Raw genomic sequence first — 17,685 nt, forward strand, 5'->3', positions numbered from 1 at the left:
AGAACAAGACAGTCCAGCTATCAGACATGAGAAACAAAAGAAGCATGTATTACATAGCTTTTGGTTAATAAACTGACAATCCCAAAATCCATACAGAACTAAAATTAATATATTGTGCAGAAGAAAAACCCTAGTCAAGACCCAGAGATGCTTTTGCTGGAGAGTCCAGACAAACTACTAATGATTGTTCATTATTAAGTTTTTACTTTCGCTATATATTGTTTATACTTGTTTATTTATTTAGCTTTATATTAGATCAAGGAAATAACGTTCTAGTTAGTTCCTTGTCTCAAATTATTATTTTTCTTAAATAAGCTAGTTATTTCACCATACCACCACAAAGTACTTATCATATCACATCTCTCCAGAAAAATATCTTGTGCTTGTCTTATTCGTGCAGTAATAAACTCCATGTCTTGGACCTCTTGCAATTTCTTTAACCACATATTAATGGATTTTCCCCTTGAACGCCAAAGTAGCGTTACACATTTCCATGCTGTGGTAGTTAACATCCTGAACATGGATCTTTCTTTGTGGCTGACCACTGTTGCAGGTGTCTCCCCTAAAATATAACAAATTGGATTTTTGTCAAACTGAATATTAATATATATTTCATGTTGTGCGTGTCCACAAGTTTGTGTCTTATTATATCCTCAAAATATAGGAAAGGTGTCCATTACAACATCTCCAGCAGAGATGAGAAATGTAAAAGAATAGCTTTTTTGATCATTACAAGGGTATAAAAATTAAGTGCTACAATTAATTTCCACAGCAATCGCCTTGTGGATGGGGAAGTAATGATGCCAGCTTCTTTAAAAAACACATTTTTAATGTTTAGATTTTTACATACTGGGATTATGAAAAAGGACAAAATGGGAAAACTGAAAAAATTGAACAAAATATTTTCTTCTATGATCAACTGGAGTTTCTAAGCACAGTTTTTCTTTATTACAGAGGTATTGTTCTCAGTCTCTCAGAGATAAATGCTTGTGTAGTTGGACATTTTTTCCTGCCTAATGAGATTGTCAACCTTTTAATTCATGTACTGAAAACAAGTTATGTTCAAGTCAGGTATGGTAAAGAAGTAGTGCCCCACCGATAGATAGAGTAGAAATCTCAGCTAAGATCTCTGGTGAACAGCTTCTCTCCCATCAACTGTAGATTCCATTTTAACAGTAACACTGTTCCTTAGGAGCTGGAAAACTATTCAAGTTATCAGACAGGCCCACAGAGTGGGAGAAGGCAAGAGCCATACTTTTGGGGTTTTTATCTTTCCCCCACCCTCCTCGGACCAAACGAATATTTATTTATACAAAATGGAACAGCTCAAACAGGAGAGATTGATCCTGAGCAGAGGCTTGAACTCAGATCTCTCTCCTGTTTGAGCTGTTCCACTTCGTATAAATAAATATTAATTGGGTCAGAGAGAGAGAGAAATTGACTCTACAGCCCAATGACTAGGGGTACTCACCTGGAACGTGGGACTCCTGGGTTCAAGTACCTGCTCGAAATCAGGTACAACAAGAACTTGAGCCTGACTCTCCCACATTCCAAATGACTGCCCTAGCTTCCAAGCTCTTCAGGGGGTCAGTTGCTCTTATTTTGACCAGAAATTCCATCCGGAACCTGAGAAACCTCTCTTGACATAGTTTCTTCAAGCCCAGTACATCTCAAACAATTCCAGTTTTTATGAATCAATATTTTCCAACAAAGAAAATTTTATCAAAAAGTTATCAACCAACTCTACACAGTAATCAAAGATTACTGAACTGTGTGGCAATTAGTTTGTAAATGTATAATTTTGCAAATTGTTCTTCAGAACAACTTGAATCAGAATTGGAACACACAGTCTACTTGCTCTTTCCCTTGCATGCAAAATTGCAACAAGCAATTCTAAAAGGCTGGGGCTTGATGTTTTGGCCATTCTAGCTTTAATTAAGGGTTTTTATTAAAATTTGTGGAATGTGTATTTCCACATCTAGAATAGCACAAGATATTTTCTTAAGTCTAAACGGGACTAGAGTATGCTCATCCCAAAATAAATATTGTACAATTTTCCCTCTAATTGCCACACAAAGATTTGCAGGAATTCATGTAAACTTATCAGTGATATGAGAGTGATAAACAGTATTTGAAGACTGCTTAGTGGTAAACCACTTCAATCTTTAAGAGTTAATCTTTCATGTGGGAAGAAAGTGAAAGGAAAAACAAAATATTTTAGAATATTTATCTAGACTTAAGTTTCTTCATCAAAACAATATTTCTTGATTTCACAAATAGTTGTGACCTATAATAGAATTAATAAGGCAAAGATAAAAATAGGACAAACCCTCCTCCCAAAAGCAGACACTGACACAAAGTGAAGTGTGATAGGGAAACAAAGGGCATCAAATTTTCTAGTTTATATAGACACATCTCTTTGAGAGTGGCAAGAATGAGAGTTCTGAAAAGTGAGAAATAAGTAGTTTTTCCCAAAACATTCCCTTAACCATTCATATATCAGCAAATCCAAAAGGAAGTATAAATCACCATCATAAGTGTAGAAGGCATCCAACTTCCAAAACATCTAGAGGAAGAGGACAAACTACACTCCTAAGTATTAGAAAGCCTTCAGTTGATCACAGGCAGGCTAACTTGCTATATACTGAAACCAGAAAAAGGTGCAAAGGGCAACATTCAAAATAGCTTCAAGACAAGTACCTGAGATTATCTGTATCTAAGATAATCTCTTAGATTATCAGAGACTTTGTGATAGGGGCACAGAAGTCAATGCTGGCTCCAATATATCTGCCAACCCTTAAAGCCTGTGCTTCACATCCAAATATCAATGCACTGAAAGAATAAGTTAATCACTCCCTTAAACATCAAGGACTTCTTCTATGTTTGTCTCCATGGATAGTGTTAGAACTGCCGTGTAAAAGTTAGCATAATTTGTGCCAACGCATGAGACACTTGTTCCTTCACCAATCTGGTTCAAGGAAAGAAGTCTGAACATGGATATTCTTCTTAAGGCTGTGAGCCATGTCACAAACATGTGAGGCATATCCTATGATGGTCTGCGAGAGACAACTTGTGGAAACATTTTCCATACAACTGAAATTACCTGTCTAATGTCAGAATCTGCCATCAAATAAATGTTAAGGCCCTAGAAAGTCATTACAGGAAAAATAGACCAACACTGCCAAATCTGATGGCAGGCAGGAAAAAAAAGGCACCACAAGAACTTCACCTATATGGTTGCCTTTACAGAAGTGGTCTTACTGTACATATATAAACACAGAACCCTGGGAGGCTCTGCCTTTTAGTTGTCCCATATCCATGTGCAGGGCCGGCTCTAGGTTTTTTGCCGCCCCAAGCAAAAAAATTTTTGGCTGCCCCCCCCCCCGCCCCCAGACATGAGCCCCCCCGCCCACCAGTACCCCCCCACTCACACCCCCTGTTGCCCCAGCACTGGCCTCCCCCCCAAATGTGGGATCCGCTACCGAGCCCTGGCCCAGCTGCGACTCTGTCCCCATGCGGGTGGAGCTGCTGGGCAGCACGGAGCGGGAGTACTTCCAGGTGGCGGCACGGCTACGGGGTGGCGCAAAGAACACGGCCCCCTCCCTGGGCTTCGCAGCACTGCTGGTGGCCAAGGTGGATCAGTTCGTGCTCACCGCCCTCACCCTCGACATGCTGGCGGCCAAAGACCTGGAGAGCCCCCTGGACCTGCTGCTCTTCAGCCTCACGGTGCCCTGGCCCAGCCCTGGCAGGAGGGAAGGCGAGGATCTCCGGCTGCGGGGCTACCTGCTCAGCACCGACGAACCCAGTCGGCCGCTCACCTCCTCACACACTCCAGGAGCCCCTCGCCACCATCGCAGCCCGGGCTCGGCTCCAGGGGACCCCGTTTCCCTCCCTCCCTGGCTCCTCACACACACTGGGTAGGGCCGCCCAGAGGATTCAGGGCAAAGCAATTTTGGGGGCCCCTTCCATAAAAAAAAGTTGCAATACTATAGTAACATGTATTTGGAAATGTAAAAAATAACTAGTGAAAATTAATTTGTAATAATTTGAAAATACACCAAATACATTATTAAAAAACATTAAATGCTTTACTGGTCTGTCTACATTTGCAATTACAAAATGGGCTGTTGCTGGGTGATGGTTGGTGCCAATGGGCTGTCACTGCCTGGAGGTGGTGCTGCTGTTGCCCAGGGCTGGGTGGGGAGCTGGGCTCTGGGGGGTGCCCGGCTCACAGGGGCTGGGCTCAGGACTGTGAGGAGATGGGGTCGGAGGTTGTCTGGCTCAGATGGGCTCGCCTCAGAGCTGGGGGTCTGGGGTGGGGGGATGGGGTCGGAGGGTGTCCGGATCAGATGGGCTGGGCTCGGAGCTGGGGGTCAGGGCTGTGAGGGGGGTGTCTGGATCAGAGGGGCTGGGCTCGGAGCTGGGGGTCAGGGCTGTGGGGGGAATGGGGTCAGGGGGGTGCCCAGCTCAGAGGGGCTGGGCTCAGAGCTGAGGGTCAGGGCTGTGGGGGGAATGGGGTCGGGGGGTGTCCGGATCAGAGGGGCTGGGCTTGGAGCTGGGAGTCAGGGCTGTGGGGGGTGTCAGGATCAGAGGGGCTGGGCTCAGAGCTGGGGGTCAGGGCTGTGAGGGGGATGGGGCCGGGGGGGTGCCCAGCTCCTAGGGGCTGGGCTCGGAGCTGGGGGTCAGGGCTGTGGGGGGAATGGGGTGAGGGGGGTGTCTGGATCAGAGGGGCTGGGCTCAGAGCTGGGGGTCAGGGCTGTGGGGGGAATGGGGTCGGGGGGGTCCGGATCAGAGGGGCTGGGCTCGGAGCTGGGGGTCAGGGCTGTGGGGGGAATGGGGTGAGGGGGGTGTCAGGATCAGAGGGGCTGGTCTCAGAGCTGGGGGTCAGGGCTGTGGGGGGAATGGGGTGAGGGGGGTGTCAGGATCAGAGGGGCTGGTCTCAGAGCTGGGGGTCAGGGCTGTGAGGGGGATGGGGCCGGGGGGGTGCCCAGGTCCTAGGGGCTGGGCTTGGAGCTGGGGGTCAGGGCTGTGGGGGGAATGGGGTCAGGGGGGTGTCCGGATCAGAGGGGCTGGGCTTGGAGCTGGGAGTCAGGGCTGTGGGGGGAATGGGGTGAGGGGGGTGTCTGGATCAGAGGGGCTGGGCTCAGAGCTGGGGGTCAGGGCTGTGGGGGGATGGGGCCGAGGGGGGTGCCCAGCTCCTAGGGGCTGGGCTCGGAGCTGGGGGTCAGGGCTGTGGGGGGAATGGGCTGAGGGGGGTGTCAGGATCAGAGGGGCTGGTCTCAGAGCTGGGGGTCAGGGCTGTGGGGGGAATGGGGTCGGGGGGGTCCGGATCAGAGGGGCTGGGCTCGGAGCTGGGGGTCAGGGCTGTGGGGGGAATGGGGTGAGGGGGGTGTCAGGATCAGAGGGGCTGGTCTCAGAGCTGGGGGTCAGGGCTGTGGGGGGAATGGGGTGAGGGGGGTGTCAGGATCAGAGGGGCTGGTCTCAGAGCTGGGGGTCAGGGCTGTGAGGGGGATGGGGCCGGGGGTGCCCAGGTCCGAGGGGCTGGGCTTGGAGCTGGGGGTCAGGGCTGTGGGGGGAATGGAGTTAGGGGGGTGTCAGGATCAGAGGGGCTGGTCTCAGAGCTGGGGGTCAGGGCTGTGAGGGGGATGGGGCTGGGGGGGTGCCCAGGTCCTAGGGGCTGGGCTTGGAGCTGGGGGTCAGGGCTGTGGGGGGGAATGGGGTGAGGGGGGTGTCAGGATCAGAGGGGCTGGTCTCAGAGCTGGGGGTCAGGGCTGTGAGGGGGATGGGGATGGGGGGGTGCCCAGGTCCGAGGGGCTGGGCTTGGAGCTGGGGGTCAGGGCTGTGGGGGGAATGGGGTCAGGGGGGTGCCCAGGTCCGAGGGGCTGGGCTTGGAGCTGGGGGTCAGGGCTGTGGGGGGAATGGGGTCAGGGGGGTGTCAGGATCAGAGGGGCTGGTCTCAGAGCTGGGGGTCAGGGCTGTGGGGGGAATGGGGTCGGGGGGGTCCGGATCAGAGGGGCTGGGCTCGGAGCTGGGGGTCAGGGCTGTGGGGGGAATGGGGTGAGGGGGGTGTCAGGATCAGAGGGGCTGGTCTCAGAGCTGGGGGTCAGGGCTGTGAGGGGGATGGGGCCGGGGGGTGCCCAGGTCCGAGGGGCTGGGCTTGGAGCTGGGGGTCAGGGCTGTGGGGGGAATGGGCTGAGGGGGTGTCAGGATCAGAGGGGCTGGTCTCAGAGCTGGGGGTCAGGGCTGTGGGGGGAATGGGGTCGGGGGGGTCCGGATCAGAGGGGCTGGGCTCGGAGCTGGGGGTCAGGGCTGTGGGGGGAATGGGGTGAGGGGGGTGTCAGGATCAGAGGGGCTGGTCTCAGAGCTGGGGGTCAGGGCTGTGAGGGGGATGGGGCTGGGGGGTGCCCAGGTCCGAGGGGCTGGGCTTGGAGCTGGGGGTCAGGGCTGTGGGGGGAATGGGGTGAGGGGGGTGTCTGGATCAGAGGGGCTGGACTTGGAGCTGGGGTCAGGGCTGGGCCTGGGGGGTAATGGGGTTGGGGGGTGCCTGACAAACACCTCCCTGAGACCCCCCCAATCCACCCCCCCTTCCCTGGCCCCTGACCGCCCCCCCCCACAGAACCTGTGCCCCTCCCTGCCCCTTAGCCACCCCCCCTGCCCCGGCTGCTTACCCCCGGCTCACCGCGCGGCAGCCGCATGGCTCCGGGGGGGGGCTGAGCTCTTCCCGGCTCTGAGCCGCGTGGGGAGGGGGCGGGGCCGCAAGCTCCAGGCTCAGCTCAGCTCCCTCCGCTCGGCCCGGAGCTTGTAGCCCCGCCCCCTGACCACGCAGCTCTGAGCGGGGCGGGGCTCAGCCCCCCTCTCCCCCCCAGCCAAGCTGCTGCCGGGCTGTTTAGGACCCGGGGAAGAAGCGGAGGAGGAGCGGCCCGTCCCCTGCAGCCAGGCGGGGCCGCGCTACCGGTAAGGGGCCCCCCCTCTCCCCCAAGCGGAGCCGGTAGCGCGGCCCTGCCCCGGCTGCAGGGGACGGGCCGCTCCTCGGCTCGCAGCGGCAGGATGAGCTGGGGCCCCAGCCTTTTGCCGCCCCCTATATTTTTCCGCCCTAGGCAGCAGCTTGTTTTGCTGGTGCCTAGAGCCGCCCCTGTCCATGTGCATCCATAAGAGTCAGAATCTGTGGAAGCAATTTCATGAAGACAGACATTTGTCCAGCTCTCATTTGAGGCACCTAGCTCATTTTCAGAGCTCTTGAAGGACCCTATCCAATGCGAGCCTCCCTTTGGGTAAAAACATTGTTCTACTGAAATAAAATAAATTAGATTAAACACATAAATTTTTGTCAAATTCCTGAAACACTGAGTATGCCAACTGTATTAAGTAACAACTGAATGCATCATTTGTAATCTAAAGAAACATCAGGAAGTTGATGATAAGAACAATCAGTGCTAGCTGCCTTGATTGTTTCCTGGTGCTGTATTTGTTGGACACAGACACCTATTTTTCATTCTTCAACTTTTCTTTGTAATTATCAGCTACTGACAGACCTAGCCTGTCTTTAAAAGGCAAATTTCAAGAAACCTCTATTAGTGGCTGATAAATACATTACCTCATCAACAAAACAAAGTCTGGTAAATGCACAAAAGTATTATGGATTTTTTTCCCCACACTTTGTCTTGTATAAAGTAGAAACAGTATTAATAAATTTGAAGTTTAATGATAGAAAACACACATGAAAGAAACAGAAGCAGAATTAAACGTATCACCATCCTCTTGTTCCATGAATTACAGTAGCTTCCTAGGTTGTTTTCTACATTCTAGTAAATAATCGAAGAAACTGAAACACTAGTTTTCCATCTGACACTTCTGCATTTTCCTAGAAGCCCCAGGAACAGCTTCTAGTTCAGAAAAACTTTTGTCTTCCCATGGCTCTACTAATGCATAGCTAAGCCAACTGAGTCCTACTCTAACAAGTAAGATTCTCTTTAGTAGGGAGGGAAGCAAGATGCCTAATGCAGCACTCTGAAAAGTTTTTTGAATAAAATTGCTGGCTTACAGGCTGTGTGTGAAATTATTACAATAGAAGTTAAAAAGCAACAAAGAGTCCTGTGGCATCTTATAGACTAACAGACATATTGGAGCATAAGCTTTCGTGGGTGAATACCCACTTCGTCAGACGCAGCCCACACACGTATTCACCCACAAAAGCTTATGCTCCAATACGTCTGTTAGTCTATAAGGTGCCACAGGACTCTTTGTTGCTTTTTAACATATCCAGTCTAACACGGCTACCCCTCTGATACTTAATAGAAGTTAATGATTTATTGCTGAAGATATTTAAGAGATATTTCATAATAATGGACTGTAAGGAGCAATAAACAATTTCAGCATGCAAATGAATGAGGTTGGTCAATTTCTAAAGTAATTTATTAAATGTGTAATTCAACAGCAGTATTATTTCTCTTATATGGCAAGACAAAATACTAAAATGTAAAAAATGCTGGAAATAATTTGGAAGTTCAGTATTGATGACTGCTTGGATTTTCAATTGTGGAAAGGTTGTTATAGCCAATATAAATAATTCACAGGTGTGAATAATTATCCCTGCTTGAAGGAGTGACCTAAGTAAAGTAAAGTAATGTGACTGATTTGAGATCTCTGGTTTTAGTGCTGTTTGAGAGAACTAATGTTTGATTTTGCTGGGATCTGACTGGCCAAAATCTTCTCTTCTCACATGACATAAGCAGATAGAGGGTAGCTAAAGCATTCATGAATAAATCATTAGGAACCCACTTGCATATTATAGGAAAGGGAACTAGATGGTCTGCCAGCTCTTTTCCACCATTACTTTTTTTTCCCCACCAAAAACATGATTAAAATCATGTTGAGTTCCAGAATTGCTCTTAAAAAAATAAACTTTTTTGGAATGGTAAAAGTAATACTTTTGTAATAAGGTATTTTTTGCCTACAGTACAGCATGCATATCTTAAAAGGCAGACAAACTGATTTTTAAATAAGTGAATTCTTTCATAGTCTGATACCCTGTTTTACAAATTTCAGCCTTGAACTCATTTACATAGTTGAATTATAATACTTCAACCTTAAGACAAAATTTAATACATTAAATACAGAGGGATTAATGAATTATATTTCAACATTAGAAATTAGTTCCTTGTTGAAATAAACATATATATTACATATATATATATTTATTTGAAATGTGGGTGAACAGGGATTTGCTATTGTACTACTATTTGCTATTGCAAATTATTTCTTGGCTTTCTGTCCTGCATAAGAAGAACTGCAGACAAACACACATTCTGAAGTATACACACATATTTTGTACTTCGAGGTTTGTCTACTTCAACAACATATTATGATAAAATGCACAACCAGTAATATTCACATAGCTTTTCTTCGAAAGAAGAAACACATTCCACATATTTAAATTTACTACTAAAATATTAAAGTAATTATGTTAACTGTTATGTTATCAGTATTAAATTTTATCTACTGGCAGATGAAGTCAGTGCATACATCTACATTCCCATTAATGGCATTAATCACAGTTACCAAACCAAACTTACTGGTATGTCCTCGACTTTTCAAACACTTGAATTCTTAAACTGTTTCACCAGACTCTAATCTGCCAAAATAAGCTATACTCCATATATTTTTGTTGGTTAGCTATTTCACTGAACATTTTGTAATTGCTCTGAAGTACTTCAGATATAAAAATCTCTCATCTTTTCCAGTAAAAATTTGGGAAAATATATACAACTGAGGAAGTGATCTTATGTTAGTTTCTGTATGGTTTCCAAGTTTTTTGAGCAAACAAAATTAATACTGTTCCATTCATTTGTAACCCAACATAAAAACTGTATCATTGCTGACCATAAAAGAAAAAAGTCAATAATTACAGAAGTGAAGCAAAAGTTTACCTTTCAACATGTTAAATATAATGGTATATTAATATTTTATCACTTGCCTTTAAACTATTTTTCATGTGATCAATTTGAAAAAATTAATTTGCGGAACACGGCAAGTTTTCTGTTAAACAGTAAATACATTTTTAGGTCTGACTGCAGTATGAAGGTCTCCTGCAGAAGAATTTGATTTTCTAATTTCAATGTCCAAAGTTAATATATCCAACATAGGCTGTTTTGTTTAGCAAATCCTGAAAAATCTAACATAACATCTATGATAAATCATAAATACATTCATAATTGAAGATTTAACAGTTCTTTAAATATAAATAATACCAAATTACAAACTAAAGAGTCTTTTTCATCATCGATGGAAACAATTTACACAGATAGCCATTTTAAGCATTATTGGGTAACAATGACCAGAAGAGATACACAAATTAACAACCAAGAAACAGAACACGAAGAAAAACTATTATTTTCTTGACTTGTGCTTTAAGTTACACATGAAGATTTATTTTAGCAGCACTGTGTGAACTGGGGGGGGGGGGGGGGAGAAGAGTATTCTAATTTTAAAATGTCACTTATCTCTACACTATCACTTGGCTACATTATTTTATTTCAGATGAATGAATCACAATTTCTTTTCAAACATACTTCCTTAATAAAGTAATTTAAATATTTAAACTGGAGCACTTCTCACTTAACTACAAATATTCATCTGACAGAAATACAGAGTCCTAGAATAAAACACACATGTATTATTCAGAATGTGGATCTGTCACACTACATCTTAAAGTTAAAGTTATGTAAATTTGTTTACCTTTTAAAAGAGATACTTTAGCAATAGGTTCATTTAGCTCTTGTTCATCCATTTGGGCATCTAAAACAAAAAAGTTAAATTGCTTTAAAACAGCGGGTAGACTAGAGTCAAGTTCTACAAACAGATTCTACAAACAGATCAGAGAAACCTTTACTGTCCGCTCTCTCCCCCATCCCCAAACTGGTTACAAGATAACAAAATACTGTATCTCATGTTGTTCTTTAATTACACTTTATTTGGCTGAGCTAAATATGAAATGTAGCTTATGTTCTAGATTCTAATAGCAAACCTTAACATACTTACGAACACCAAAGCCATTTTGCCGAAATTTACACCCAAAGTTACCTGTAGTGTCGTCACTGCTTCTCTCCTTGCTTGGACTAAGAGTATCTGACAAATCAGATTCTTTTGCTCTTGCTTGGTTTTCTGTAAGAGAGAAGGAGACCCTCAATTAAAATATGTGTGTGTTTCCTATGGCTTTTCCTCCCCCCCTTAGTATAAATTCTAGATCTACTGCTAGAAGCTGCTTAAAGTGCAGAACTGAAGAAAACTGTTACACTTGTGCTTTAATAAAAGCCAGTGTTTTTCTTGTGTCTTTAAAATCCCACTCCAAAATGAATTAAACAGCCGTAGGATCAAATATTTAATGTTACAGTCTAACATGAGATGGTAACTGCCTCATAGATAGCCTCGGCTTTTGTTTAAAGCTGTACTCTTGCCAGTTGGAACCCAGCGTAAAAGCTGGTTGTTTTGTTCAGTCTTTCTGGGAACAAATCAGAAAAAACAGCAGCAACATTTCCAGAACAATACAGATATTGTATCATGATGGAAAGAAAATGCTGCTGAGAACAAAACTTGATTTTGCAGTGTTTTGAATAAGTAAAAGAACAGCAATAGAAGCCTATGTGCATTGTGTTGTAATATAAATTTGAAATGAACTATGAATAAAGATTAATCTTAGTAATGCGAATCATCAGTATTTTAACTAGTTTTTAAAAATAGTTTTAAGTTAGGTTATGTTAATAGGAAATGGTCTAAATGCTTGCACAAAAGCACCTCTGAAAGGGCTTATGGATCATCAGCCTTCTATATTCTGTCCTCTAGATAGTTACATGAAGTTTAGTGGAACCATGGAAGCAGTTTTTTGGCTAGGTCTAGAGGTCTCACAAGGAGAGAAAACGGGAAGGGAAGTGGACTTCATTATCTTAATTCATCCTTTTCCCATGCAACAGTCCGCTTGACTCAACAAGGCCAAAGACTCACTTTATGTGCCTGTAATAGCTTAATTTTATTTCTGAACTTCAATTTAGCTCACATGGATGCACACAGACACAATGGCGGTGGACCAAAAGACAAGAATTATGAATCATGACCTCATCATCAAGGCTTGAGGACACATATAATAAAAGTATTCTTGGCTTATTGCACTCTGGCTTGTTTGGATAGCACTGTTGTCTACCCACAAATTGGTGGACCCTTCTCCTCGGGCACAAGTGCCAGGTAATGAAGGATTTAAATAGATAGATAGCTATTATAATGCTCCCATTATAGAGTCTTTCCTTCCATATCAGCATGAAGCACTGTCATCACAAATCCTGTCTTCACCTGCTGATATTTAATGTACGTGCCCCCCCCCCAAAAAAACAAAAAACCATCTAGCAGAAGAGGGAAGAAAGGATATGCAGTTATAGACAAATAAGTGCATGGGAAACCTATCAGAATTATTTAAAAGAAAGTTATCAGATATTGTGAACTTGCTATTTCTTGTCAGACAAAGACTCCGTGGAACTGAAAAGCAAAAACAAATTCAACAGAAACTAACATCCTTGCTCTGAGAAACAGACAAGTGGTCAAAGGGTAAGACACAGACAGGTCAACAGAATATGCTTTTCCCTTTCATACAGGACAAGGTAAAAAAGATTGTACCAGGTCATTATGTCAGATGAACATCCAGATGTGCGAGTCACAACAGAAGATAAACAACAAACAAACAAGGTACCTCATTTTTCTTAACAGATGTTAGTCAAGAAAGAAGGTGGTAGCCATCAACATATGCCTTCCCCTAAGACTAATGGTTCATGAGTTCTGGCAGCTATTTCCTTGCTCTGCTTCACACTTACCATGGACAAGTTACTTAACCTCAGTGTCTAACTTTCCCTGTCTGTAAAGTGAAAGAAGTACTTCCCTACCTTACAGGGATAAGAGGTTTCATTCATTAATCTTTTTAAAGGACTTCATGGTACTTGGATAGAAGGCACATAGTAACTACCAAATAATTATAATCCAGTCCATAAAATTGCCTTTGGAGCTCTGACAAGCATTAACCAAAATAACATATTTGCTTTAAAACCTAGGTGGCTAGACTAGCACTGTCAAATTTAGGCTCTAAAAGTTTCTCCCATGTTGTTTATGTCAGTGGCTATTCCAGAAATGTTGAGATGAGCAAGTTTTACATTGGGTAACTCCATTTCCATATATATATGCATATCTAGTATTTGCTCTATGCAAAATAGGATAAAAGGTACAAGTTCTAGACCCTGGATTCCATCATACACACAGGATCCATAATCAGAGTTAGACTTTACTGGATTTTAGGAGACAATGCGCAGGCTTGTGCATCTGAAATGGCAGAAGTCAAAGTGACTAAGGACTTGCCTAGATGGTGAATTCTTGCACAACAAGCCAGGATGTGAATTTACCACACACCAGGTTGCTGCTCAGTAACTCAGTGAAAGTCTTGGAATGTGGATTAGCATACTGCAGCTTGAAAACACAGAATGCTAAACTGCTCCAGGACTTTCACTGCAGGTCCACGCAGTAAATTACTGCATGGCAAGCTGGTAAGCTACAGAGTCACACCCTGGCTCATCTACATGGTGAGTTACTATGTGGCAAGCCCCAAGTAGCTTGGTAGGTTGAGGAACTAGATTTCTATTCTGGAAACCAGAATTTAACAAGTACAAATTACTTTAGTGGTCTCATCCTATTTTCTTATGTACATTTGCCTGGGTCTAATGCCACAAAGTTCAGGTAGTTTTTTGGTCATCCTTGATTAAGAAGCCTAAAACAAATATTAAAAGGAGGAGCAGTGGCAGACTCAAGGACAGAAATTCATTCAGTAGTCAGATTCTGATCTCAGTTACTCAGAGTTTACCCCAATGTAACTGTGATCAAAATCTGGCCCAATAGCTAACTGTAGAACAATTTAGTGTAGTCCCCTACTTTCATGAATACTAAGCTCACTTTCCCAAAATCTGCAGGTATTGCACTTTAATGAAAAATTTGACTAATTTTTATATACCACAATTTGGTAACACAAAGCTCTTTCCTGGGTTTTTTTTTTCACTTCAATCTTTTCACACTTTCAATAGTGAAAGTGAGTTACTTTAATGCATGAGATAATAAAATAAAGTCTACTTTAAAATTTGTTGACACCATACTCATTACAGTATTAATAAATACTAAAAATAGCTCATCATTTTGCAAGATAATACTGGCATGCAAGTGTTAAATTTCAGTTAGGCTTATTGTATGCATTCTTTTGCCAAACATGGCATGTTGTCTGGAGTTTATACAAGCTTGGTAACAAGCTAAAATGGAGTTGCACAGAGAAGATGAAGTAATTCTAAAAACAAAGTTGGAATCCAGAATGACCAAAATATCTTTAAATGTAACAATATCTATGATGATAGATGAGCAGAAATCAATACTCTGATGTATTAAGAAACATTAATGAAAAGGATGAAAAAATTGTTACCACTATATCCACTGAACAAACAAAATATTAAAATGTTAATATTGTGCTCAATGTTGGGACTATCATAAATTACTAACATCTGTAGCACTCCTGATTTTGGCTCTGCAACATGAGGCTCATTAATATTAAGCGACTTAAGTTGCCCATAAATAAATGTTTGTATTTTAGTTTTCCTTATAAAAAGATCATGAAATAAGAAAGTGACAAACTTTAAAGGGTCACACATTCATGTTTTATCTTTAAAAAAGCAGGTTTATAAGATTAGGGTTCATTTTAACAGTGTTAGGATATTTCTAAACTATTTACAAAAACCCACACCTTTTTCCTCTTAGCTGTTAACTAAGACTAACTAATATATTCTGGTTCTGCTCAGTGAAAAAACTCAATCTGAAATTTATTTAGTAGTGAGAGATTTTAAACAAGCTTGCAAAAAAAGTCCTTTTTAAAAAAACTTTGGATGAGAAATACACAGGTGAGAAGTCAGTCAAGACCAGTCCTCCACACACCCCCATCCCTCAAAGTAGTTTCCTTATGATTCCCCTGCATAAAATAGTTATATAGTGATGTATCAATGGACACTAGCTATATTTACTCTCTTTGTGGACTTGTTAAAAAATTACCTTATATTTCCAATATTTAACAAAAAAATTATTAAGTTATTGGTTTAAATCAGAAACTTTTATTTTAAACACACCCACTAATAAAATATGTTTCAAAAGGAGTTATATAAATCAGAAATCTAACCTCTCAAAAGCTTTGTTTCTTCCACTTTGGTTAGATGTCCTTCGTCTATGAACTTGTCTGCCAAACAAAATAAACGTTACTATCCAAGTCCAAATTCAGCAAGCATTTCCCTGTGCACGTCTGTGTCATCCACATTCCATGACCAAATTTAAAGAGGACAGTATTACTCCATATCCCTGCTTGAACAAAGATTTGATTCTGGCATGGGAAATTAAGCAGATTATCACCCAGTTAACTATAACTTCGCTATAATGCAAAGCATAATGAATACAGCAGAGATTATGTTAAGTATTTCCGTTTGCTATTTAATAATATCCATTCTTAAATACTTCAGCTAGTTAATGAAGGATTAATTTTACTTTGTAAAGTTATTCTAAAGGTTTTTTATATATGACTGAAAAGTCAAACTGAGAACAATTAGCATTTACCAGCTTCTTAGAAAAAACTAGATTTATCAGAAAGTGGAGTTTCTGAATTTATAGCCTCCCCAGATCTCCACTTCTAGTTCTGTGACCAGATGCTCACATAGATGGCCATGAGAAAAGCCATTTACACAAAAAGAAGAGTGGGATGATGAGCATGTATTCAAATGGGCCTGGACAGCAGGCATTTAGCACAAGTTTTTGCCAATTCACAACTAGTTTTCCCCGCACCGATCATTCAGACTGAGCTACAAGCAGTTGTATAAAGCCATGGTGGGTAGATTTTTGTGGGGGGGGGGGAAGAGAAGGGGGCACAATGGATCCACTGCCTGAAGCATTTTCAACCCTTCTTTCCTGGCTTTTTGGGGCGGGGCAAGAGAAAAGGAGGAGCAGGGCAGAAAAGAGAAGTGTCCTTTGTCTTTCCTTGTTCCATGTTGTTACAGAAATCTACAGAGGTCAGGAAAGACGACTGGATTTCACATATATTCCAGCCACAGTTTCTTCTAGCAAGGCAAAAAAGCACCTGGGGAAGTCCGCCTACACCCCTGGAGAAGGAGCTGAACATAAGAATCCTGCATCCACATTAGCTACCCACCTGTCTAATTTATAGATGAGAACGACTCCATTCATAATGGTGGCAGCCACATCATAAAACAATTAGTTAGAATGGGTGTGTAACTAGTTTATGGCAGCAAAATGTGTTGCAGATTTTGGACTCTGCACAAATCCATGCATGGTCAAAACTAAAAGCAGTCTACAATTAGTGTAAAAAAAGAAGTTGGTCTTTTTTGACCTTGGTCTATTTTCCTGGCCAACTCAAATTGCTTTCAGCAGTGTATTTTCTACATGTTTTTTATTAAGAATTCCGATGAAAAAAACCTAATTTTTAACATTTTCTCCACCACAGTGATTCATAGTGTGTTCATGTGTGTGGAGACAGTTTATAAGTTTAATACAGGCTTTGCAGACCACAATTTGATTTTTGGCATAACTTCTTCAGTAAACCCTACATCACACATGAATACAACTGATTGATTAAAAGCTGCTATTGATGTTTTCCATTTTTATACTGTACAACAATTTAACAACAGTATGCAAGATGCCATGAAGTATCAACAGAGTTCAAAGCAAATGGAAAAGTTTGTTTTGACTTGGCCATATTTATATATAATAATAAATACACAGGACTTGGTGACATATGTAGAAGATTTTGAGACCCTGCAAGCCAACTCTGGAATGTGGCAACATAGTTTTGAGCAGGCTGGACTTAGAGTCAATATTGGTAAAAATTGAGGCTATGACAAGTTCAAATGGAGGGAACTGACTCCAGTTCCTTGTGACAAGAAGATGCCAATAATGTTAAAAGGTACAGTGTATAAAACTAATTTGAGCCATCCTAATATACGGGACAGTGACTAGGCCAGCCCTTAGAAAAGATTTCAGTATGCTCTTCACTACAGAAATGAAGATGTTGAGATGGACAAATGGTAGGACACTCCATGATGGGAAACAAAATGAGGTTGTTAAGGGCCTAATGCAGGGGTTGCTCCAATTGAAGATAAGTTGGGGAAAACTAGGCTGGTTTGAGCATATTCAGCAGAGACCTGAGAGCTATACTGGTATGATTGGTCTTGCAATGGTTGTGGGTGGAAGATGACCAAGGGGGAAAACAAAAAGTCTTGATACATGGACTGGATATTAGTGGACCTCAGAGAGACCAATCTGAACAACAGCTTGGAATACAATCATGAGTTTTGGAAGAAGTCTATAAAAGCTGCAACCCCAAATAGGGAAGTGGCAAGAAAGCAAAGAAAAACATAGGACCAAATTCTGCCATCTTTACTTAAGATTGGTACTTTATTCCACAATTCTGCAGTAAGTTACTACTCAACATGAGTAAGGCTAGCAGACACTGGATTTGTTAGAGAATTTGAAGTACTCCTGTCTGTATATTTTTGAGAAATTTATTTTAGAGAGAGCGTCTTACAAAGTAAACTATTTGAATAAACACAGATATATCCATATTTT

At 42.6% G+C, this 17,685-nt stretch overlaps 1 protein-coding gene across 9 annotated transcripts in view; it reads right to left on the bottom strand.

Annotated features, from left to right (window-relative positions):
- Window positions 1-17,685, bottom strand: part of LOC123374232 (sarcolemma associated protein) — a 165,018-nt gene that overhangs the window by 20,919 nt on the left and 126,414 nt on the right. For all 9 annotated transcript variants that reach the window (XM_045023945.1, XM_045023951.1, XM_045023947.1 and 6 more), the window contains 3 exons: window positions 15,236-15,292; window positions 11,080-11,160; window positions 10,735-10,794 (listed from right to left, as the gene is read on the bottom strand). In XM_045023945.1, coding sequence (XP_044879880.1) covers window positions 10,735-10,794; window positions 11,080-11,160; window positions 15,236-15,292 — 198 coding nt within the window. The remainder of the gene's footprint in view (window positions 1-10,734; window positions 10,795-11,079; window positions 11,161-15,235; window positions 15,293-17,685) is intronic.

The sequence above is a fragment of the Mauremys mutica genome, chromosome 7 (genome assembly GCF_020497125.1).
Source record: "Mauremys mutica isolate MM-2020 ecotype Southern chromosome 7, ASM2049712v1, whole genome shotgun sequence".
Lineage (NCBI taxonomy): Eukaryota > Metazoa > Chordata > Testudines > Geoemydidae > Mauremys > Mauremys mutica.